The 26,239-nt window shown below is 36.8% G+C and overlaps 1 protein-coding gene across 1 annotated transcript in view; it reads left to right on the forward strand.

The window, feature by feature from the left end:
* The window catches only part of LOC110315985 (contactin-4), a 394,588-nt gene that overhangs the window by 199,918 nt on the left and 168,431 nt on the right, over nt 1-26,239 (forward strand). Inside the window, exon 3 of the mRNA XM_021190027.2 lies at nt 23,465-23,591. Within this exon, the coding sequence (XP_021045686.1) occupies nt 23,465-23,591 (127 nt within the window). The remainder of the gene's footprint in view (nt 1-23,464; nt 23,592-26,239) is intronic.

The raw sequence follows: 26,239 nt of genomic DNA on the forward strand, positions 1-26,239 counted from the left end.
CACACACACACACACACACACACACACACACACACAGCAAAAGAAAGCTGATAGTGTCCTTGTCTGAAAATATTACTGATTATAGTATAATAAAACGTGTGTGGGGTGACTCTGTGTCAGTGCGTATGTGCAAGCACACACCTTCCATCCCTTTCTAAAATGTTCTTTAAAACATACAGGAGCTAATCCAGTAATATATTAGTGGATTCTTGCGTGGAACTGTATCTCAGAAATGTGTTTATATTTTTTGCTATTTGCACCTTTAAGATAAAAGCACATCTCCTTGAGAGACCCCCAGACTAATCCCGACTACTGAATCTTCTTTTAGCCCCAGAAGCTAAGCTTAGGCTTCACAGATACCTTAATGTTTGCTGACAACCCAGAAAACACACACATCACATTTACAACCAACAGAACCAGATTTTATCTATAAAGAAAACACTCTTCAGAATAAAGAATTCTGTCATAGTTATAGTTAAATGGGAGCCAGGTGTGGTGGCTCACACTTGTGACACCAGCTCTCAGGAGTCTGAGCAAAGAAGATCACTTTAAGTTGGAGGCCCACCTGGAGTATACAGCAGGTTCCCTACAAGTTTCAGAAAACCAACAATAGCAGACGAAAAATCTTGAAAGGTGCCACATTTATCCTCACTGGGGCGTGGCTATCAGAAACGTCTGAAGAGTTAAAAATACAAACAACAACAACAACAAAAAGCTAGTGATATTTGTGTCCATGTTTATGTTAATGATTGGTAAGTGTGTTAGCCACCAACCAGGGGGCTCTTCAGCATACCTATGTTGTGCTATGCATAGGTCACCACATGCCAGACATTCTAATCATTCAGACCATCCTTCTGTTCATTTCTCTAGCACAAACAACTTCACTTTTAAAATTATGCTTCTGATGGTTGCTGGCACTGTGCAATCAATGTATGTCTCTCAAATCATTATTCAGGGCTGATGCCCACCATCACTAACATGCTTTTATTGTTTCTTTTTAAATATACTAAATTTTTCTCTAGACAAGTCACTAAATATAAAAAAAAAAACAGAATGACTTAAAGAAGCTATAATATTTGACTCATATTTTAATTAGAAATCTAGTTAGTAAAGCTAAAACACACTAGTCAAAATACCCGTAGTTTAGTACATCACAACCACATATTTTGCATGAATGTTTATATTCAGTTGTGCTACTGTGAGCATGGGTTTTGATCTGAAACCTTGATAGCTGTAAGGACATCAGAAAACTCCAAAGAATACATCTTTAAAGGCAACCATCCAGTGGGAGATATGAGCAAGACAGTTTACAGCTTGTTTGTTTGGGTTAGACACAAAGAGTAACTGGAGAAGAGAAAGAAAAACCCATCAAGAATACGTTAATTGTATATTGTTGTGGCAATTTTAATCATGATTTTGTTGTAGTTTACCAATGACAGCTGTACCCAGACTTTTTAGGTTCCAAAACTCATACAATCTCGTTGACTTAAAAGCTCCATGTAGTGATAAACTGGTCTTTTGTCTTCCTTGTTTGACTGAGAAAATTAATTTTGCATGTGTGTTGTTGGCTGGGTAAAAGACAACTGGTAAAAGGTGTCAATTGCATTCACTTTTTAATATAGGAAAGCATCCAAACTTGTGGCCTGTCGTCAACTAATTTTAGATATGATTTTATTTTTCTGGCCACCCATGGGCTTGTCACAAATTAATTAAATGCTTCATTTCTTTTATCTAATTGAGACCATTTCTACCATTTATGCATAATTTCATCAAGTTTGTTACAAAGAAAAATGCTTTATGGATGACCATGTAAATTTGCAGAATATCTCTCCTACGGTAATTACTCATAGCTGAAGCTGTCCAGACACTCTGCTTAGATTTGTTCCCTCCTCCCAAGAACACCAATCTCCTCAGCACCACCACCCCTTTTTTTAAATGTAAAGAAAAAAAAAAAAAAAAAAGGTGTAGTTGGCCAAAGCGTCAAAACCCAGAAGACACCTCTAACCAACAGATATATTTGTTTTCTTCTGGCTTGTTTTGAAATCAGTAATGTGGCAGGGTATAAAATGGAGGAATTGGAAATTGGATTTAGATGAGACTCAATCAGCTCAAAGAATGGATCAGTTAAAGTATTGACCTTCAGAATCATTATCATTTTTTGATGATTTCGTAAGCTAAAGAAGTATCACACAGAGGATGAGAGTTACTGACCCAGATGTCTGTAAGGGTCAAGTACGGAAAGCAAAAACAAATTGGCAGTCTAGGTAATAAATTCGTCATGATGGAGGCTCCACTCAGAACTCTGCAGAAGCATAGCTCATTCAAAGCCATCAATATATACTGAGTAAGAGCCAGCTCCTGCTCATATGAAAGGCTGTCCACTGTATAGACGTCTGTATTTTTAAAGAACTTTAAAGTTGGATTTTTATCTTCTTAATGTTTCAAGCTAATTTTTAAAATGGAAAGCAAACACCTGAAATTGAGTGAAAATTTTGGACACAGATTTATCAGAAAATTTAACCTATATGATAGTATATTTAAGATTCTCCAGCTTTTCTGTAAGAACAGGATGCAGAACTGGAGGAAGCTGAAGGAGGTGGCATAGTCCCTGTGGAGGAAAGGGAGGAGTGGGTCATGAATGCTGCTCTTAAGATTGAATATTAACCCCAGAAAGGACTAGCATAGCAGGAGAAACACTTATCATCTATGAAAATGCCCCTGCTGAGAAGCTTGTCAATCTGACACAAAGCAAAAGTTATAATAGAATCAGAGAACTTGAGAGGACATTTTCAAAGATCCTAGACCCCAGATTAATATGTATTAAGGACCCACAGACCAACAAGAACAAAAAATAATACCTGGTTCTTTTCACTAGCTAATGATAAGCAGCGCCTCTTTCACAGTTATCTTTGACACAAAGATTTTTGTTTTCATGCTCATAAAAAATACTTAGTCATTCATTTTCAACTCTTCTTTCATTGTATTAAGAAGTTTTAATACTTTTATTTATAGTATAGTTTGTCTGAAAGCTGCATAGTTCATCTCTCTATTACTGATAAAGGAATCAATGTTCAACATTTACTAAATTATACAATCATTAACATGCAGTTTCTAGAGATTGTAGAAATGCAGAAAGTGCTTATCATCAGTACAAAGCCTGTCATAAAACTGCACATACATTGTTATTTCAATTTTTATTATAGCTGAATTTCAAACAAATGAAAGCACTGTGGGAAAAGTAGCTGTTAAGAAAGTGAAAATACGTGTGATTTTTAAAAGATTAGTTTCTTCAGAATTTTCATGTAGCAGTATTGATTTCAATTAAAAATATATAACTATCAAAAGAAATTGTTCCTTTAATACTGCTATAATTTTGGTAATATACAGGTTGTAACGACATTAAATTCTATTAACTAGTATAGAAGAGAAGGGTAATATTTTTGCTCATTCTTTCTATGACTCATAAGGGAGAATCTCTAGAACAATCAATTGAATACTACTTGGGCTTTTCTTAGAAAAGAAATTCATGAAGGGTTGACTTAGAGAGCTAAGGATTTACACAGAACTCAGTTTAATAGAATTAATGCATTTAGACTCTTATTTGTTCCTATATATTATGATCAATCTACTTTTATGCACTGAAATTTATTGAGTGTAAATTTATATATTCATTGCATAAAACTTAATATCTCTGTATATTATTTCTAAGAAAAGTCAATTAATTCCCTTTTGACCATAAAAATTTTGTTTTGTTAATGTAAATTTTATTTCAATCTATTACATAAATAACTTTGAAATTACAGAAACTAGATTATATTCTTTATCCTATTTTTATTTTGTTTTATTGACCATTAGTAGAATAACATGGTGAGATTATTGTTGGAAGGGGGAAGAAGGATGGGGAGAGGAAGAAAGGAGAAGGAAGGGAAGGAAAAGAGGAAGAATCAGAATGAAGATGAAAGTAGGAGGGGAGTCAGGGAAGTCAGGTTTGTTAGATTCTGGTATGTAATTCTAGGAGTCTGAAGACTCATTAAAATCTTCCCTTCTTTGACAAGTTTGAAACACAATAGTTTTGGGTTCCTTAAATGTTTGTAGATATTTTCTTCATTTACATTTTAATATCTAATAAAATAAGTTAAAAAAATGTTTGTAGAACCACCATCTAGATCTGATTATTTTGTATAGGAGTTCTTGAACACTTTTATACTTTGCTTAATGACCTTCTAGAAATTCTATTTTCTCTAGGGTCAGTTTCAGATCTATTTTTTTCCATTCGTTAATTTCTGCATCGAGTTGAAATAAATGATCTCCTTTGTTTCTTTTGATTTTCTCTGTACCTGTTTCTTGTATTATCTGTGTATTCAAAACCTTTTAAATATATTTAAATAAATATTCATTTTAAATATAATATTCTTTAACCATTAATGGATAGCTTTTTGAGTTTTCTTCAAATTATATATAAATTATTTTATCCAATTGTTATCCCAAAATTGATTTCGACCCATTCTTCTTTGCTTCTTCTGTTTTCTTCTTTATTTGTTCTTACATTCTATGCTATATTGTTTGTATATTACATGCATATATTAATAAGGGAGATATGAGAGTAAGAATGGACACAGACTATGAAATTGGATAGGACACTATTGAAGAAGAACAAGAAGTGTTAAGAAAGGGGACTTTAGGGAGGGGGAAAAGTCACATGTGACATGAAAGTTGAGAGGAGGCTATGTGATGTGGAATGGTACAGGAGAAGGGGAGAGATGGGACAGAAGAAGGAAGAGGGAAACCAGAAAAAAACAAATTTTGTTTGAAAACTGCCAAAATGAAACCTAATTCTTTGTACGCTAATAAAAATTATATTAAAATGTTTTTAATTATGAATTACAAACACTGAAAGTACAGATGCTCCTTGACCCCAAGTTAGAATTATTGCCAGTGGAAATGTACTTGATCCAATGATGTTGACCATGCAAGCACCACTCAGTCCACCCTAATGTAAGTGCTGAAAATGCCTATATTAGCCTACAGCTGAACAAAAACATCTAACAAAAAGCCTACCTCATAAAACAGTGATCTGTTTGCCAGGCATTTATATAATACAGCATTGAAAGTGAAAACAGTGCATCTGAGCATTTACTACTAACATTCTGCTAAGTTACCCTACACCCATGGAAAGTTTGAATCATTGTGCTCAAATTTGTCTTTAGATGATGGGAAGATACAGTGGTAAGTTCACCAATTTCTGACAGGAGTCTGGCTTTTTCACACTGCCCAGGACGTAGAAAATATCATATACACATGCATAACACTGGCTTGGAAACAAATCAAAAGTCAGAATTGGAAGGATGATCTATTGGTAAGCACATGTCACATTGAGAAGCATCTATGATCTCATCCTGTGGCAAAGTAAATATCACAATGGCCAGCAGCTGCTCTTGAAGGGTATTTTATTATAGGAGATGCTATGCTACCTTCCACATGAGAAGATAGGCTCTATCTATGCAAAACACCACATTTTGTTTTGTTTTGTTTTGTTTTGTTGCTGTTAATGAGGTTAAAATGCAATGGCATCAAAAGACAGAAAGCAATCAAATAGGTTCTCACTCCTTTTATTCCCTGTTACAGCCATGCATATGTTAGCCATGTTCTTGGCAGCCTTGCCTAAAGGTGGCCTTTTTCAATTGTCTAAACATTCTTAGTCTAAATGTTGAGATATATTCTTTCAGACACAGAGAGAAAGATTTAAAGTAGCTTGGCTGAGATTCACACCTGAGTTTCTGTAGACTCAACAATGACACCAATTTCAAAGGAAATTCATGCTGTATAAAATATATTTCAGAAAGCTTAGGATAATATTTTTAAAAATACCATTCTAGCTTTGAAAAGAATAATCTTAGGCAAGGTGGTGTGTGTCTGTATCCCAGCAACTAAGAGTTAAAGACCAATTGGTTAGGACAGTTCAGTGTCATCCTTAGCTATTAGTGAATTTGAGACTAACCTGAAGTATGTGAGACTCAACCTCAAGAAATCAAAAGAAAGAGATGAGAAAATGGTTCAGTCCATAAAGTGCTTACCATTCAAGCATGAAAACCTGAGTTCAATCACCAGAAACTATGTGCAAGAAATATGATCAAAGTAGCACTCCTGTAATGCCAGTTCTAGAGAGGTAGAAAAAAAGGAGAACCCTTAGGCTTTGTAATCAGTCAGTCTAGGCAACTGATGAGCTACAAGTTCAGTGAGGGACTCTGGCTCAAAATCAATGGGGAAGCAACTGTGGAAGACACATGGTATATGAATATTTGATCTGTACAATCTTATTCTTTGGTTTTGTACTTTATATTATATAAACATTATCTTCATAAAAACTTTGTTATTGTAAATGATAGCACAGTATTCTACCACATAATTATGTAATTATTATGCTTTGTTTTTAAATGAAATATTTTTATTCTTTGAGGAATTCATACACATATACTTATATTTCAATCATATTCATCTAAATTCCTCTCCCTACCATCTATCTCACATGGTAACCCACAACTTCATGGGTTTATTATTATTATTTTTTTTTAATAAATAACTGAGACCAATCTGTGCTGTCCATGAGAATGAAGAGCTATTCACTGGTACATGGCCACCATATCTGTATGGTAATACAGGAATCATACCCTTATAGAAATCTGACTATACCTTCCAGAGAAGCCATCAAATGTTAGTAGCTCCACAGCTAGGGATGGAGGTTCTTAAGACTTCTACCCCTGCCACAGTGAGGATGTTTGCTCTCTTCATCTTGTTCTGGCAACCACAGCTGCAGAGTTCATTAAAGTAATGGTCCTGTCACATCTATTTGACACTGTTCTTGTCCTAGCATTCCCTTACCTATGGCTCTGACAATCATTCTGTTATGTTCTCTAAACTGTGTTGAAAGGGAACACAATACAGGTATCCTACTTATGATTGAGCACCTGATAAAAGATAAATATTTATTTTGTTTCCAAAATATTTGTTTGCATTAATTATGGGTATGCAAGTGTGTCTGTGTATGGGTATGTGCATGCAAATACAGATGCTCATGGAGGCTACAGACCTGATATTACATGTGGTTGTGAGTTACCTGGTCTGAGTGCTGGGGAGTGAGATAGGGTTCCTTGGAAAAGCAGTATGTGTCCTTAACCATTGGGCCATCTCTAGTCCTCAAGATGGTTATTCTTAAGCCTTAGATTTTTCTGCTTGCTAAGCACTCATGGATCCTTTATTCTCTCATTTTTCTCCCTCCAAAAGGAGAATGCCAGTCTATTCCTATCCTGCCACTTCATTCTTGAACCAAAAATCTTGTTCAGTTTTACAGAATAACATCTAAACAAGGAATTTGTCTCAATTAACCAGACCTTAATTCTCATTCACATTTCTTTTATATGATATTTAGAACATGTTCCAGACTTCAGACTTTGACTTGCCTTGGAACACACTAAGATATTGACCAATGTTGGGATGGAATGAATGAATGAATGAATGAAAAATTGAAGAAATAAAGGTGGAAAATGCTGTTCTGTGAATTCTTATGTTCTCTGAAAGTTTATGTCGAAATCCCAGTAACCACAAGGATAGCAAAGGGAGGAAGAATCTTTTGTGTTAATATTTCCTATAGAAGCGACCCCAGGTATCTGTTCTATTCACTACCCAAGAATGTATCTAAAAGTTTTCTAATAAGTCAGAAAGCAGATCTTTGCTGGACTTGAAATATGGTCATGATTTGCTCACACACATCTCATTCTCTGGAATTGCAAGCAATTACCTTCCACTGTAAATAAGTCACATAGTTTATATATAGTGTGTAGTTATAGAAGCCAAAATAGACTCAGACAAAATGTAAAATTTCATTCTTTCCAAGACTCATAAGTGAGAATATCTTGAACAATTAGTTCTTTGCATGTACTTTTTCTATATCTACTCATATTTCCTGCACTGAACTGATTATCTTTCAGCATACTCTATAAGTTACTCCAAGTCCACCTTCCTTGTCTACATGCTGATCTCTTGAGGCTGGAATGGTTATTGACTTCTCTGTGTTGAAAGCAGTCTAGTGGTACATAGTGGATACTTGGTAAATTCTTGCCAAGTAAGTTAAGATGTTAATCCATTATCCCCACATCAGTGATGTTTTCCACAGTTGGTGTTTGTCTTAGTTACGGTTTCTATTGTAGTGAAGAGACATCATGCCTACAGGAACTCTTATCAAGGAAAATATTTAATTGGGGCTGAATTACGGTTCAGAGGTTTAGTCCATTATTGTCATGGCAGGAAGCATGGTGGCCTGCAAGCAGACATGGTGCTAGAGAGGTGGCTGAGAGTTCTACATCTGGATAAGTAGCCAGCAGCAGGAAGAGACTGAATCACAGTAGGCCTGGCTTGAGGTTCTGAGACCTCAAAGCCCGCTTTAAGTTACATACTTCCTCCAACAAGGCCATACCTACTCTAACAAAGCCATACCTCCCAATAATGCTACTCCCTATGGGTCTATGGGGACATTTTTATTCGAAATATTTGTCCAAACAGATGTTTTTGTTACAAAGGTAGAGAAAATGGCTGGAGAGATGGCTCCGAAGTTAGGAGCAAACACTATTTCTGCAGATGATCTCAGTTTGGCTCATAATCATCTGTAATTCTAGCTAAAGGAGAGAGCATGCCCTCTTCTGGCCTTCTTGGGCACTACAGTCATCTATCCATGCACATTCACTTGCAGATATGACAGAGAGAGAGAGAGAGAGAGAGAGAGAGAGAGAGAGAGAGAGAGAGAGAGAGAGAGAGAGAGAGAGAGAAATTTTAAAAATAATTTAAAAGTCAGAGCAGACTGGCAGACTGTATCCAGCATCCTGTACTGGGGCTAGAGGTTGAGAAGAAAGGACTTGGGCACCATTTAATGGGGAAATGGAGAGGACAGGTGAATGAATTTTTCAAAGGGCCCAACAGCTTAATGGACATGCTTTTTACCACTTAAGAAAACTAAGAAACCATTTCTCTCCATCTCTTCATAAGCCTGTGAATTTAAGTCAAAGGCATTTTACGTTGCCATTTATCCCTTCACAAAGAGAAATTTTGCTTTGTGTTTGCTCACATCAGTGTGCATGGCACTTTGCCTCATGACAGAATGACATAGAAAAAGCATAATGTCCAATAATTAGTTACAAACCTGAAACTCAACATTTTGAAAGATTATGAATGCACTCTTTTATAACGTTGTCAAATGAGACTGCTTTAGGACAAAATACCCTTTCTTCACATCCTTACACTGCTAATTCCTAAAGAAAGCAACCTTGTAATTGGAAAGAATTAGTAACAAGTGTGTCCTGCCATGAATCACTTGTATCCATTCTTCTCTGTATATAAAAGAAATTGTCTTTCACTTACTTCTTCCTGGACTAAAGTAAGAAGACTCTTACTTGTGGCTCTAATAGGTTACCTCCGTTCCTAGGGGATGGCTGCAACATCCGTCTCCACTCCATTTCCTATTAAAGAGGAAGATTACACTGACATCCATACAAGAAACTGGAAAAAACATAGGTACTATGAAAAATGTTGTAATTGATTTAGAGAAGCGGGATTCTGGTTAGAACTCCATCTCACATAACCCATGTAGCTTTAGGACATATCACTTAATGCCGGTATAATAGGCAGGGTTTGCTAACTGGACACAAACCTGGGAGGAAGGAAATGCAATTGGGGAATTATCTTCATCAGACTGACCTGTGGGAATGTCTTCGGGGCATTTTCTTAATTAATGACTAATGTGGAAAGGCCCAGCCAATGTGGATAGTATCATCCCTGGGCTAGTGTTCCGGGGTTGTATAAGAAAGCTAAGGAGAAGAACGCTATGGAGAACAAGTTACTGAGCAGCTTTCCTCCATGGGTTCCACCTCTGCTCATGCCCAAGTTTCTGTCCTGTCTTTTTCCACTGGTGTACTATGACATGGAATAATAAATTAAACACACCAATTCATAGCCAAATTGCTTTGGATAGGTGTTTTATCACAGTGACAGAGAAACAAACTAAAACAATCTGAAATGCTTTGGTTTATTGCCTCAAAAAGGAGCTAGGATTAAAACAAAATCTGAGTTAACATTTAATGATATTATTTTTATTCTGTGCCATTTTCACTGCTACATCATGTATATAGGAGACTATAATTTCTCAGAAAACCAACCAAACAAACAAACAAAAACACCAGAAAGCAATTTGTTTGGTTTTCCTTTACTTTTTGTTTGTGGGTATGGGGTTACCCAATTGGATGTGAGGAAGGTAAAGATCAGAGCACTGGAAGATTCAGTACCTGTTGAGTGCCATTCTGTGCTTCCAAGCTGACATATTACTACTGTGTACTCCAGAGAGGATGAATGCTTTTCATATTACAGTACTGCTAAGTACAAAGGTTTTATTGTAACTGATTACCACAGCTGCACAACTTCTAAATGAAGTGAAATGATGTTTACTTTCCCCATAGTTTTGGAGGCTGGAAAGTCTAAGAGTGTGATCCCAGAAGGGCCTTAATGCTTCTTCATACCATGGCAAAGGGCATATGTTGTCAGATTTTCATAGGCTGTTGTTCTTTTATAATAAAACCACTACTGTCATCTCATGGTTCCTGCCTTGTGACATCCTCCAATTGCTACTACTTAACTAAGACTCTGTCTCTAAATATACTGATCATAATAATTTAAGAAACTTGGAGCAGTATGGTGGTTTGAATGAGAAATGTACCCCTTGGCTCTAGTATTTGAACACTTGGTACCAAGGAAAGATTTAGGTGGTTCATGCTTACTGGAAGAAGTATGTCACTAGGGGTAGGGAAAGTCAAGGCTAGTTATGGTTTCTAACACTGAGCACACCTCTTCTACTCTTGAATGGTTTATGGATTGTGTTTGCCCTTTCTTTAGAAGGCTTTCTGACTTTAGTGAGAGGCTTGATACAGAAGATAAGTCTGGATTGATTTTGCTAAGCAACTTCGAGATAAAATGCTGATGTCCCACCAGGGTGACCCAGATTCAGAGCCATTGCCTACTTTAAATATTATTTCAAATATATTTTATCCATTCAAAATTCACCATGGATATCATGATCGTCCAGTTTCCTGAAAAATATGCAAAATAATTAGCTATGTATCAGAAAGGGAAGTAAATGATAGTGGAGTTCAGTAGACAGGGTTTTACTTGACCATACCCTCCTTTCCCCACTCCCTTCATGCATCCTTGTATCTGTATTGATGAATTAGCTATGTGCTAAGTTAAAAACCTAAATCTTGCAGGAGAAAAGACAGAAATAGGGTACTCTGACAAAGAGACAGGTGCAAAGGTTTAGAATAATATGTGAGGAGCTACAGTGCATGTAGCACAAAGGCACTGCCTTCCAGCCTTCTGCATTTAGGCATTTAAATATGGGGAGAGACATGGGCAGGGGGTGTCACTAAGGAGACAAAAACAACAGCAGGTCATACCAGAAGGGCTTAAAACAGATGGCCTCCAAGAAGGTGTGATGTTGACTAACAGTAGAAGAGTCAACCTCATCACTGTGGTCATCACATTTTTAGTTGAGAAAGGATACCTTGACTCTGAGTGGTTTGAAGAGGCAAACAGGCAAAAGACAGGCTGTTTCCTCAGGGTCCACAGAAGCTTAGACAACTCTGGGGCCTTGATGTTCTTAATGCAAGATGACAGGAATATCAGAAGTCAGAGCAGCTTTTTAGAATGATTTGCACTTCATATTATAAATACATGTAGTATTCATATTATATAATACATATAATGTTATATGTATTCCTGTGAGGATTTGTGGTAGAAGTTGTGCTCTTCACATTCTGAGCATAGAAAGGAAGCATTAGAGCATTTAGTTTAAGAGCTACACAGATACATTTTTCTCTCCGTTATCGGTTTTTTTGTGACCAGGTGGTATTTAAACTGCATCCTGGAGTTGACATTTCCCCCACTCTGCCCTCCTTAAGTGGAAGCTTATGAGCAGATGTAGTGGCATGTGCCTGGAGTCCCAAACACTTAGAAGTATAAAGCAGGAGAGTTGCTTCATTCCACAATACTGTGGCCAGCCTGGCAATATACATAAATAGAGCCTGAATCCAAAGAAGAAGAAAAGGAAAGGAAAATCAAAAGAAAAAGTGGTTTCCTGGTTATGGATCACCTGTATCAGATAACATAAAGAACGTGATTTTAATTCATATGCCTAGGCTGATCAGAATTTTAGAGTAAATGAAGAGAATTTTATGTTTTATGTTTTTCATTTTGAAGAGGGAGTAGTAACTACTTTGAGTCAGCATAGAAAGGAATGAGCTTTATTATGACATTTTCATTCATTCGTGTCATAATCTTCATTTTTACCTGGCTTCCCAAGACAAACCTTTGGGGAACAATGAATGAACAAACATAATAAAAACATCCCCACTGTGTAGGCTAATGATCTTTTCAGAGGGCTACCATAGATGAATTTTAGTTTGAAACAAACAGCCTTCCGAATGGATTAGAATATATATATATATATATGTATATATATATATATATATATATATATATATATATATATATATATATATATATGTATATATTTTCCCACAGTAGAAACTAGAGTCTAATAATGAGAAAAGGTATAGGAAAGGTGAATCTTCATAGGTTTTTCTGTGGGTTTCCAGAAATATCAGAAAGTGCCCAGGCCCGCGGGACACTTTATTCCATGGTCCTTGAGGGGGATCACAAATCTAGAGAGAAATGGGAATAAAGAAAGAGACAAAGACCATGCATGTTTGTCATAGTCTCTTTTACTAAGGGGAGATGCTCAGGTTAAATACAATTTGGAGAGGGGTGATCAAAGGTATACAGTGAGAGAAATAATTGGGAAGAGTNATTTGCAAGTCTAATACATTTAGTGATTCATCTAGGGTCCTTGGCNCCACTGCCCTGGGACATAGGGCGGCTTATCTAAGAGTCTATCTCAGAGTCCGGATCCTCCTAACAGTTCAAGGTGACAGCTCTGGACAGCTCTGGAATGTTAGAAGACTCCCTCAGTCCTTGTTGTCTGTTTAGGTCTTGCTGGTTCCCAGGAGTGGCCTTGCAGAGGGAGAGGGGGAAGGGCTCTTGACAAAGAACTATGTGGCTCTTAGCTGCATACTGTGAAAACACCTGGGCTGCGGGGATGCCCTGGGTGTAAGATGCCTGGGCTTTCTCAATCTGGTCTCTGACAAGAAAGAGCTGTATTAAAGAGAGCAGTCTAATAATCATAAGAGCAACCAGCTTAAGATGACTCTTCTATGTTCTCTCTCTCTCTCTCTCTCTCTCTCTCTCTCTCTCTCTCTCTCTCTCTCCTCTCTCCTCTCTCCTCTCTCTCCCTTCTCTTTGTCTCTCTCTCAGAAATAGAAGAAAGAGAGATTTGATTCTGTGACGTAGACTCTGATACTCTTCCTTAAATATGGTGTCCATTAGGAACACTGTGGCTGGAGCTCAGAACAGCAACTCAAGCCGCCTTAGTGTCGCTGAGTAGCTCTCATATCTGAGAAACACAACAGAAAAAAAAAGAGATATTGCTTGGGGAACATTTTTTTTAATGGATCTATCTTAGATTGAAAAGGGGTTTTCCATCAGTAGTTTCATAAACTCTATAGTGGGGTCTCATTAACCAAAACTGGGGTACTTTGTTTAGAACCAGCATAACCAAGGAAATGGACTATTAATTGATTGGGACCTGGGCACATAATTTTAATCCCCTCCAACACCATCAGTTGTGAGAGTTGAAGCGCTGATTCACCACCAGTGAGTGAATTGTTACACTTGCACTAGAGTAAAAAACTGGAGATGCCTTTGCAGTTAAGTCAGTCTTGAGTAACAGTGATTAAATCAGAAACAGATATCTAACTTAAACCCTGTTAGTACAAATCAATCATACACATGTGTGCTTCTTATATTTGTTCTCACTCATAGTGATGCATCTAAATTTAATTTAAAATATAGCTACTATACCGAACCCAAGAAAGTTGTCAGAGACATAATCTGTATAACATTTTATTAGTGGACACGTGGCATAATGTATTTGCTAAAATCACAGATATATAACACAAAGAATGAATCTTAGTTTAAGATCTAGCCTTTATTTAATAACAACATATCAATATTGGCTCAGCAAGAACAGTATATCTACCCCCACTGATTTAAGATGCTCGTAATGGAAGGACCTGCCAGCAAGGCAGAAGTCTATGAAGCCTGTGTACATTCCAGAGTGTTTTGCAAACTATCCTAAAGAAAAAAAGAAAAAAAAATATTTATCTAAAAAATCTACCCAGGCATCATCTATCTATGCTTCTAGATTAGGCAGGGAATGTGCCCAGGACAGTGTCCCTCCACACTTCTAGATCCCCTCCAAAGAATAAATATTGGAGATTGCATATAATAGAGGTCTCAAAACTCTGATCAGAAGTTATTTGGGTCAAATATGTTTGGAAATTAAGAATTCTTCTCATTTTACAAAAGAAAAACTGACCCACAAAACATGCCCAGCATTATATAACATCCCCAGCTGAGTCCAGGTCAGCACTCCATAATCAAAAGAGTCTCTAATTCTGCAGCAAAGCACATGAATATTCACACAGAGACTATAAATAGACTCACATCAGTTCAGGTCAGTTTTTGCCTCCAAATGAGTAGCAACATTTTTGCATGTGTTGAAAGTGCCTCTTTCTGGCTGTAACTGGGGCTTCTAGTTAAAACCATCCTATGATTTATTTTTAGATGATAGTTGCTTCATGAGTGTCAAGGTATGAGGTCAAGGCCAGAGAAAGAGAGAGGTGCTAATACTGTCCCCCTCCCCACTATATCACCCCTAGTTATGGCTATTCCTTTCCACCCCTACACATTCTTGCAAAGTGGAGAGTTCTTTTCTAAACAAGTCACTTTTATCTTCCCACACTCCCCAACTTCTAAAATATAGCACATGTTTTAGGGCCTTGTTGTGTATATAGGGTGTCTGGTGGCAGAGACATTATTTTGTTAACCAGAGAACAAAGACTCAGCAAGACAAGAATTCACTTCCTATTTGGATTTGCTCTCATTTTGTGCCTTCAAAGATATGCCAGCCATTGTTAGACTACTCTATTTCTTGCTGTTTAAAATACTCATTTGAGACAGTTTAAAAAAAAAAAAAAAAAAACCTACCGTGGAAGGTAAAAGCCAGGCCAAATAAAAGAAACAGTGCACCCTTTAAGCAGATTTATCTGTCTCTTCTAATATTGGTTTATTTCTGTTCCATTCAACTGAGCAACCAAAGAGAATGTTTATTTGGTACAAACTCTGTAAATTAACTACTGGAAACACAAGCACAGAGCCTTTAAACATCCCTTGCTATTTACTTAATAAATACAAACAACATTAAATCATATTTGTAATGGTGTTATTACAGATGACCGTACATTTCTACAATAATTCTCTTGTAAAAATTTTTTTTTGCTCATAGGGAAAATCATCATTTTAGTATATTATTCATGTTTGAATTTCCTTAGATTACACCCATACAATTTATGAGTTATGTACATTCACAGAAATGTTTTTGGCCTCAGAGGTTTAGAGCCACACTGAGTTTCTACATTGAAAGTCTGTGAAAGACTCATAGCCCTGTGTATGCTCTTCCTGGAACATTTAGGTGACAATTCCAGGGGAGAGAAGGAGAAAATGAACTATAGATCAGACTTTAAGGATAGAACCAGGAAATGAGCATAGCCAAATTGTCTATTTCTTGTCCCAGATGATGTTATTCAATTAAATGAGGCTATATGTTCCCAAGGATTACCTGCACAGGGTGTGTCCTATCTTCCATCCTTAAGGATCACATAGCACACAAGGCAAAGGCTACAGCATGGCAGCCATGATGGTTTACACAAGTATGCTTGTCGGCATGTGTACTGTTACCCTCTACCACCTTCCAGATGTGACCTAGATACAACTCACGTCTAAAATGGTACAATTAGTTTGTGATGACTAGTGCTTTATGCTTTTGTTCAATCTCCTTGAAGCTACGATTGATGCCATTTATGTCTTTTGTTTTTCCCTCTCAAGACCAGGTGTTTAATCAGGCAGCCTATTTGATGTCCTAGGAAGAATGGGTATCACAGTCTTAAAATCTTGAGCATAATGGCAGCACGTTCTTACCTGCCATGAGGATTAAGGAGCTACACAATCCCCAGGTGCAATACCTGGGATCCACACAGCTCTTATGAACATATTGGAGTCTGGGGATTTTAGCTTCCTTCTTAACAAATCAGGGTATCCCAATCCTGGTCTTTTCATCAGGAAATGATTCACTGAGTTTGCAACATATGGCAGTATTTTTAGCAGAAAAGTGCACTGTAGTAAGGTCATGCTGGGAAGTGTGTTCCTCATTTCATGAGACAGCTATAGGAAGTTCTGTGCTCAATTTATAAGTTTAAATATGAATTTTGGAACGTAATATACATGACTTAATAGACATACTTACTAAATTAATATTTTATGATTCCTAATAAGAAAGTCAAGAAAGTGTTGAGAAATCAGCCTTTTAACAAATACCCTTTTGAAGACTGAGGTGACGTAAGAGGCTGTCAACCATTCTTTAGAAAATGACTAGTTTCATGTTTTAGTTTGTGTCAGGTTACATCCTATGAAATGCGTATCCTCCAGTGGGACCTTTCTCCTTGTTTGTTTCCCTCTCCTTTATTCTTTCACTGCAAGCTCAGCTCCATATTTAGAATTGTTCAGAAATATCCTGATAAACAAAATGCCTGCATCCAGCCTCAGTGAGGAATTCCCTGTCTCTGTGAATGTGTTATCAGCAGATGACCGTGCATTATAATTCACATCTCCCTTGTACTTGTGCTGGTCAACTTGATACCTGGGTTTCTGCCTTGCTTCCATGACTTAGCCATCACCTGGTACTCAGTGTTATTTTGTTCTGCTCAGCTCCAGAAAAAAAAAAAAAAACCTTAAGTTAACTTCATCCATTATAATCCCCTTGCCCACCTTGATGCTAGCAGCCTGAGTAGTAAGAACTATGACTTTCTGGGACAGGATCTCAGACATATGAAAAAATGAGCAGGATTAATTGAGAGAGAGAGAGAGAGAGATATTCCCCTAACTGCATATAATTATGTGATACCTACCTACTGCAGAGTGATTTTTTTTCATTGGATTTCTTAGGATGCTATTTTTCAGACAAAAGTAAGTTGTCCTTGTTCCAATAATGAATTTAGCAGATGCTTAGTGTGGGAAAATAAGAGTATAAATAAGAGTAGAGTTGAGTCATCTAAATTCTTCTGTTTCTATGCATCTTTGGATATTCTAGAAAGTTGAGGTTATCCCCAATACTCTATTTTACTTCAGAAATGCTTTCTGGAGAAACTTTAAAACATTGATTGATAAACTAACTGACTTTTAATTTTCTCATAAAAAAAGACTTTTTCTTTTCTCTAGAGAAAATATAATTTGAAATTAAGAAAAGAAAAAAGGATTGTCTAGAAAAGGGGACTTGGTGACCTGACTGTGAGCAATGTTTCTAGTAATTTTCAGTATTTATGAAGAAAGGGGGAAAAGGGTTAGTATTTACACATCTTAACCTGACCTTTTACTCAAATAACTTTCTGCTTCTGAGAGTGTTTCCTTGCTGTGTCCTTCCCTCCCAAACTTCAAGGGTTTATAAGTCTTCACTGAGAGAGGGTAAATCTTATTCCCTCTCATTGCAAAGATGTAGTTGACTTAGAAACAAGTCCAACAGAACTTCTATGGTGTTGTCATTAGAGTCTCAGGCTATGGGCTAACTCAGAGGGTTCTACCATGCCAGGCTCTGCTACCTCTGTAGAGAGTCAAAACGGTGGTATGAGGATAAAGAAATAAGACAGGATTTTACATTCAGTGTAGTCACACTAGGAAGCAAGGGATATCTCAGGATACTTAAAGACGTACACATCTATACAAGTAAGGGGCAATGTCAATGAGCAAAATGGAGTTTGCATAAATAAACTTTGTCAGATTATTGCCCCATTGTTTATTATCTCAGCTGTGTATCTCTTGTAAGATCCTGCTTGTTCCAGACATAGTTCCCATCCAGAGATGATTGGTTCCACTAAGTTTCATCATGGGAGAATATCTCCCATGTATGGAGCAGTTCCATCCTAGGATGATCTGCCACAAGCCTTGCTATTACTGGAACTTATAAATTCTTCAGTACTCTTACATTGTTGTATTCAGTTCTGAAGAAAGTTGAGAGAGAATAGGATAAATGTAAGGCTAGTCAACATGGTATTTTTTGTTTTTAAATTCTCAAGTATATATATATATATATATATATATATATATATAGAGAGAGAGAGAGAGAGAGAGAGAGAGAGAGAAACAGGAATCTGACCAGACTTCATGATGTTTATGATGCAAAACATGATATAAAATGGAGGCAGAGGCCATGATTTTATCCTGGTTTTGGTTACTCATTAAAAATCTACAGAGTCATGTACAGACTTGATGAATTTTAACAGGAAGAGCCTCTAAGTTCTGGACAGCCATATTTGTAAATCTGGTGAGCACTTTTACTATGATAGAAGTGAGTTTTGTGATTCTCCAAGCAGAAGAAAATAAGTCAGGAAATCGTGCTTTATCATATCAAGATCCACATTAAATGCCTATATCTGGGGCTCCTATCAATGGTCTAAACCAACAAGACCATTGTTCTTAATTATGTTTCTCAGGAATTCCAAGAATATTATAATGTACTGCTTCATAATTCCCCAAGAGAACTATGGTGACAATACATGTCCTTTCTATTCAAGTCACCAGGACAGTGAGGCTCTGGGATAACTTTCCTCTTCTGAGGCAAGCCAGAAATAAAAGCATTGGTCTTATATATGCTTACTTAAATAAAAGAGAGCGAGAGAGAGAGAGAGAGAGAGAGAGAGAGAGAGAGAGAGAGAGAGAGAGAGAGAGAGAGACTTTACTAAGAACTCATCCCAGCAGATATGCTGTATGCACTAAGTAAGAATACAACATTTCTCTAGGTCTGTTTACTGTTGTAGTCTGCCCGAAGATCCTGTTCATCTGCTCAGTGTAGCTCTCTAGGAGGTCTCATGCCCAACATGCAGAAGGTCTGAGTGTTCTAGGAGGCCTTCATTTGGGCAGCTTTAGTCCTTAACAAACCTGTTCTTTTGTCTTTTCTGTCTGTTTTGCGTTTACTTCATTCCATTTCACTTTGTATTGTGGTTGTCTCGAGTTAGAACCTCAGTATGTAGCCCAGACCATTTTTCAAATATTGTATGTAACCTATATTGGACTTGAATCTGTAATATTCCTGCCTCAGACTCTAGAGTTCTGAAATAACAGTCATGAGCCACCCTGCTCAGCCCTTCATTTTTCTTTGTGGGATGCAGTGTTGTAGTTTTCCATTCTTGGCTATTCGCTTTAAGCTATGAGGCCAAGTATACACTAAAATTGTCTCTGTGATATTATCAAACAAAATCTCACTCAAGGAAAATATCTGAGAGTGACTCTGAAGACAGCATTGCCTCAAGTTTTGTTCTAGCGCAAGAGAGAGCTAGGATCAGAAAGGTCTTTTGTTCTAGTTCCCCAACTTCAGTGTGCAAGAAAATCACCCAAAGAGCCGGGACAGAGAGCTGGCTCAGCAAACAAGAACACTGGCTGCTCTTGCAGAGGACCCTGGTTCCGTTGGCAGTGTTAGACTCTGGCAAGCCTTAGCTTTCCGAGGACTCCCTAAGTGAATGACACAGAGCCAGGAATCGATGTGAAAAACAAGAGGAATTTATTGTTCCAACATGTTGGGGTTGCCCTGCACATGGAGAGAGAGAGAGAGAATGACCATGTACAGCCCATCCGGTGTGTCTTTATACAGTTCTCAAGGCAGCAGCCATTCGGCACAATGTGACTTGCAGAACAGTGTGATGTTTAAGCTGACTAGTCTATAGGCAGTGAGGTAGGTGGCCAACAGTGGCTCTGGGCCTCCCCTACTCCTATTCACAGGTGGCCTGTGGTTGGTCCCTCTTCCCTGTCATCTGAGGAATGTAATTAGCCTCTCCCTTCCATAGGGGAGAGGTGTCTATGTTCTTTATGACTTTTTGCTTCCAGAAAGGGAGGGGTCTGGTGGAATTTTCTAAAGTTCCTGGGTTGATCTCTTCAGCAGCTCACAACTGCCTGCAACTACACTTCCAAGGCATTTGGTGCCTTCTCTGGCGTCCTTACCAAGCTAGGTATATGATACACATACACGGATGGAAGCTACTCATATACATAAAATAAAACAAATAAGTCTAAAATACAGAAATCACCCATAGAGTGAAGTTAATCTGGTTTGTGGAAGCCAGTGTCTTCTGATACAGTCAGTGAGTCACAAACCTAGCACTGTTAGAATACAAGGACCCTGTAACCTGGCTTGGGCAGTGACTCCTCCACCATTTTATAAAATGTCTCTTTACCTGTTTAGACTAAAATCACTAGTGATACAGAACACCTTACATGAAAGATCTAAGGGTTAACCTTATCTTCCTGGCTATGAAGATGGCAGATACAGAATTTTGTATGCTTTCAAGAGACTTGTGAGTCTCTTTATGACCAGGGTACTTAGACTATACTTGGCAAAGTTTTCTAAAAAAAACCCCTCCTCAATCTTTGTTTCATGAAAGCTGGCACCCCACAGTTTGGTTGAAACAAAACACCTCTTTTGTTCCTCAAACACATTGGTAACCAAGGGCTAAAGGTTTAAAAGCTAAGATATCTGCTTCCTATACCAAGCCTGCTGAAGAGTATCAAATCTTTCCCAGTATATCCAGGAAACGAACTAACCCAAGCACTAAAAACACTGCATTGCCTTAGATGAAAGCTGAAATATGGTTCACTTTATGCTAATGTTAATTTCCAGGCAGTGAGCTTGGTTAACTAAGAGAAAATGAAACTTTAGATGGAATGTGTTATTTATAGCAAATGCAAAGCATCATTATTATCAATTCTTATTATAAAATACACAGGAAAAAAATATCCTTTTGTTATTTAAATATGGCTTGGCTACATTGAGAAATAGTACAGATGTTAATCCACAGCCTCCCAGCTGCATCCTGGGTAATCATTATTATGTTTTATTCCTTTTTGGAATTACTGGTAATAGGCTGTATATTTTTGTGTGAAATTCAAATCAGGGAGCACCAATGAATTGAGATGATTGATATTATATATACACACACATAATTTTGGAATTGGGGACAACAATAGAAATATTTCTCTCTTAGAGAAAATCTACCACACTTGCTTCTGTCTCTGTGATCTTGTTAAAGAATTCTTTTGATCAAAATAGATGTGCTAAACATTTACTAAATTCTCCGTACTTGTAATGAGCTGACCCTTGACAAATAATCTACATTTGTTTTGAAAATATCTGTGCAATTGTTGAAAATTTGGAGCATAAATATATGGATCCTAAAATATACAATTTTAATGCATAAGCATTTAAAACTTCGTGACTGTATGCTTTTATTCTGTTCTTTTGTTTTCTTTGAAAGCTCCTGTATTCTGTGGTTAAATTTCTCATTGAAGTGATTTTTACATATGTAATCAGGAGAAAAGAGAATGGGGACAAAATAATATATAATGTTGTTGAAATTCTACATTTTTATGCAGACATGTGTGTTTATGAGCAATTGTGGCTCTTCCCCTATTTACAATCAGTCTAAAATAACCAACCTACTCTGTGGTCATTACTTTAGAGCAAACTAAGACACTGTTAGACTATGGTTTCCCAGAGATCCTAAAGTTAGGAGCTGAACAAGGCCTTAAATGATAATTCATGGTCTTCCTGAGTCCTTATCCAAGTCTTCTTACATTAACATAATATGTGGTCTCCAGAATAAATACAATTCTATTCAGTCATCTTGCCCCCTCTATTTTCCAATTCTATTCAGTCATCTTATCCCCTTTATTTTCCTTTGTCTCAAACCCTTACCTGAAGCTTTATTTTTTGATGTCTGAGTTAAAAATAAATGATCTTGCCAGATTTTACTCAATCTCCAAATGAAACTTGAGTCTATGTTCCTCTGTCCCAATTTACATGAATAAGTTCTATCTGGAACTATCACCCATCAGAAAAAAAAAAAAAAAAAAAAAAAGAAAAGAAAAGAAAAGAAAAGAAAAGAAAAAGAAAAAGAAAAAAAAAGATTTTCCAGACTCACAATTGCAGTTTACATACTTTAAGATAACCATACCTAAAGGCGAAAAAGACTCTCTGCAGTTGGGTTGTGACCTTCATGGCATCACCTTATAGGCAGCTGTGCTTCTGTTGCGCAGTTTATCAGGCAGTGGCAAAATACTCGAATTAAAGACTTTAAAATGTTTCAAAGTAATTTAAATAGGACATATCCTTATGGATAACTATACTGACTACCACATAGTGACTTAAAATTAGTAAGATACTTCATGCTCTTAAGAAATTAATGATTCAAAGAGGGCAAAAGAAAGGCTTGAATGCATTCATAGAAAATGAGAAGCATTGTAGAGTAAAATCCCCTTTTAAATCATGTGGTTCAAAAAAAGATAAAGGTCTAAAAACCTAGGAGAAAAGAGAAATTGGACATGATTTTGAAGAATGAAATGGATTTTGCATAAACATAGGTAATGAGAAATCCTTTGAATAATGCTTATATCTGTATACCCTAATAACATACTCTACCCAGCTACTTAAATTATGGTTCATAGCTTATGCTTTGAGCTTTGTTATTGTTCCATGACAAAAATGACTACCACACATCTAATTTCTCTTCTTCCAAAGCAAGACTTGGAAATGGCAGTTTGCCTTCACTGTGTGTCCCAGCACGTGATCAGCTGGCTTAAAATTGGTCCTTTTGTATAGCCAATTTAGGAATCAGAACTACAGACTATTCTTTATTTGATATGCATAATCATTTTAATTAGGTTCTCTCTGTGTGTATGCATGCATGTGCACATGCATGTGTGCTCAGTGTAGAGCTGTTCTTTCTTATTAACATCTTATTTTTTTTAAATCATCATCATTTGTTTCCTATTATACTCTTTAATTATGAAGGGGGGGGGACTGTTAACTTTGTGGCATTACAAAGCTTTCCAAAATGACAGCAGCACAAGAGGGATGTAGGAAGCACAAAATGTGAAGAAAATAGAAGGTTGGGCCAAAGCAGATGGAACAATAAGACATGGAAGGAAGAAGGAGAGATGCCAGGCAGCCTGTGTCTGAATGCTAGCAGTAAAAGACATTATCAACACGTGACAAGGGAGCCCTGTTTTAACTTCCTACATATTGGGAAGAAGTTATTCTTCAATGGGAAATTTCATCTTGAAACTGAGAAAAAATCTTGGGCATCCTTTTTTTTTTCTCAATGTGGCATTGATTCTAATAGGAAGGTGATGTTCAATTGTACTTTTTCTCTTTCAGATGACTACACACTGCATGGCCCAGTTTTTGTTCAAGAACCAAGTCATGTCATGTTTCCTTTGGATTCTGAAGAGAAAAAAGTGAAACTCAGTTGTGAAGTTAAAGGGAATCCAAAGCCACACATCAGGTTTGTTTGCTTAAAAATGTGTATCCAGCCTGAAATGGTGACACGAGTCTTTGATCATAGCATTTGAGACATAGAGGTAACTGATACTGAGTAAATTCAAGGCCAGCCTAATCTACATAGTCAAGTTCCAGGCCACCCAGGGCTGCATAGTGAGACCCTGGTTTGAAAACAACAACCACCCCCCCCAAAAAAAAAAAACCCAAATAAACAAGAAAGCCCAAAAGGAACCAAACAAACAAACAAAAAAAGAAAACCTTGTTTACATTATTTAAATTAAAATTAGCAATTACAGAATATTGAAAATGAAAGGTTTTAGGTGGGCAATGTGAGGTATCCTAAGAAACATGAGGAAATGATTCTTTCATGAAAACAAAAGTATAGAGATTCTGTTTCTGGCAGTATTATGATTAAAAATCCCAAATAACCTTTTCATTGGAAATATTAACAATTCCTAATAACATTGTTATAATAAAAATAGAATTTTTTTTATTTTGTCAGAAAGCCAGCAAGAAAATCAGAAGTCCATGAGTGTTAGAGTAAATGGATTTAGAACAAATAGGAGTTGTCATTTTGATGATATGTTTTATGCAACTTCACAAGGACCAGAGTTGTAAGACAAAGACTAGACTTAAAGGAGCAAGAAGCATGAAATCATTTTTCAGAAAGAAGCCATAGATAGAAGTTCTCCAAATTTAGAATAGATGCTAACCAAAAATCCACTTACCTGCTTCAGGGATAATAAAGTGCCAGTAATCACTTATGTTAGACCATGAGTCTCAGTAAGTTTCATAAGAAATGAGATGCATCTATAAAGAGAATTGGCAAGCTAGATAACAGACCCAAAGCTATCATCTCAAGGCAACAGAAAAAGGTGAAGAGAAGCAAAGTTTGGAGAGTGGGTTAGAAGACTAGAGAGGAAGAAAGAGAAAAAAAGGGACTATGTGTGTCTTAGAGTCAGACATCTTGAGTTTCAAAATGAAAGTAGGAAGAAAATGAGCCAGAAACAACTGCATAGTGAGACCCCGTTTCCAAAACAAAACAAAACAAAAACAAACAAAAAACAAAAAACACCAATAACAACGAAAACAAAACAAAATAAAACAATCAAACAAAAACCAAACTAAGCAAAAAAGAAAGCATGTTATATTATTAAAATTAGCAATTATTCACAAAGTATTGAAGAAGAAAGAAAGGAAGAAAGAAAAAGAAAGAAAAAAGGAAGGAAGGAAGAAAGAAAGAAAGAAAGGAAGGAAGGAAGGAAGGAAGGAAGGAAGGAAGGAAGGGAAGGAAGGGAGAAAGGAAGGAAGGAAGAAACTCCTAAGGGTCAGAATTTTCAACACTTATGAAAACCATCCACTGCAGCTTCAGGACACCTAACACAATTCCAGTACAAATAAAACTGAAATCACTTCTAGAACCATGAAACTGCAGAACACCAGATCAAAGAGATGGCCATAAAAGAGCCAAACTCCTAATACACATATTTTTACTGAGGTGACAGTTAAAGTGGCAATTGACTCCTCAATGACAGAAAAAAAGAAAGTCACCATTTTAATTTTGGAAAAATAATTTAACCATCAAGTATAAGCTGGAATAAATGGAGAACAGACAGGGGCTATTGTTAGAAGAAAAAAAAAAAGGTTATTAGAAGAAGTACTAGGGAGGATACAGAGGAAAAGAATACTTAACTTCTTGTTAGGAGTTAAGGTTATATGTTAAAACCTTATATAAGATTCTAAGTTAAGAATATAAAGTAGATGATTTTTCCTAAAACTAAAATTTATCTATTCCATACTGTTCTAGTTTGTTTTAATGTTGCTATGATAAAATGCTGGACCAAAATCAGTTCGGGGAGGAACGGGTTTCTTTGGCTTACAGGTTACAGTCCATCATTAAGGGAAGCCAAAAGAGAAACTCTAAGCAGAGGTCACCAAGGAATGCATGACTTTATTCCCCATGGCTTGCCAGTCGGATGGAGGCATTGTCTTAGTTTAAGTTCTCTCTTCACAGATGGCCCTGTTTTGTGTCAAGTTGTTGAAAACCAAGCTACCCATGTCTTAGTATATACCCAAAGAAAATGATATAATACTTTGGAAGAGATGCCTGGTCATCTGTGTTTACTATATCACTAAACACAATGACCAGAACATGAAAGGAACTGGAGTATACAACAACAAAGGAAAGGATGAAGAAAATGTGATTCATACACAATGGAAGATTAGTCAGTCACAAAAAGAATAAAATCCTGCTCTGTTGTTCTCACACTGTGGATGGCACTGCAGGACGTTATGTTAAGTGAAATAAGTCAGACATAAAATGGTGCTTCATGTTATTTCCTCTATGTAGGAGCTAAAAGTATTAATCTTTTAGAAATATAGGGTAGAAAGAGCGGTTGGCAGAGGAGATGAAGGAAGAGAGGAAAGCGAATAGAGAGGTTTGGAAACATTAACCAAAAATGTAGGAAGCAGGGTTTAATTGTAGCTTTGTATATCACAGTTGGGTTATGACAATTTATCATGTATTTCAAAATACCTATAAGAAATACTTAGGAATGAAGCTTTGTGGTGGTACACTTCCGTAGCAGGTTGAAGGACCTAGATTCAATTCCAGTACTTGAGATGGCAAAATAAGCAAAAATAAGCAAAAAC

Source organism: Mus pahari, chromosome 2, assembly GCF_900095145.1.
Source record: "Mus pahari chromosome 2, PAHARI_EIJ_v1.1, whole genome shotgun sequence".
In the NCBI taxonomy this organism is placed as follows: Eukaryota; Metazoa; Chordata; class Mammalia; order Rodentia; family Muridae; genus Mus; species Mus pahari.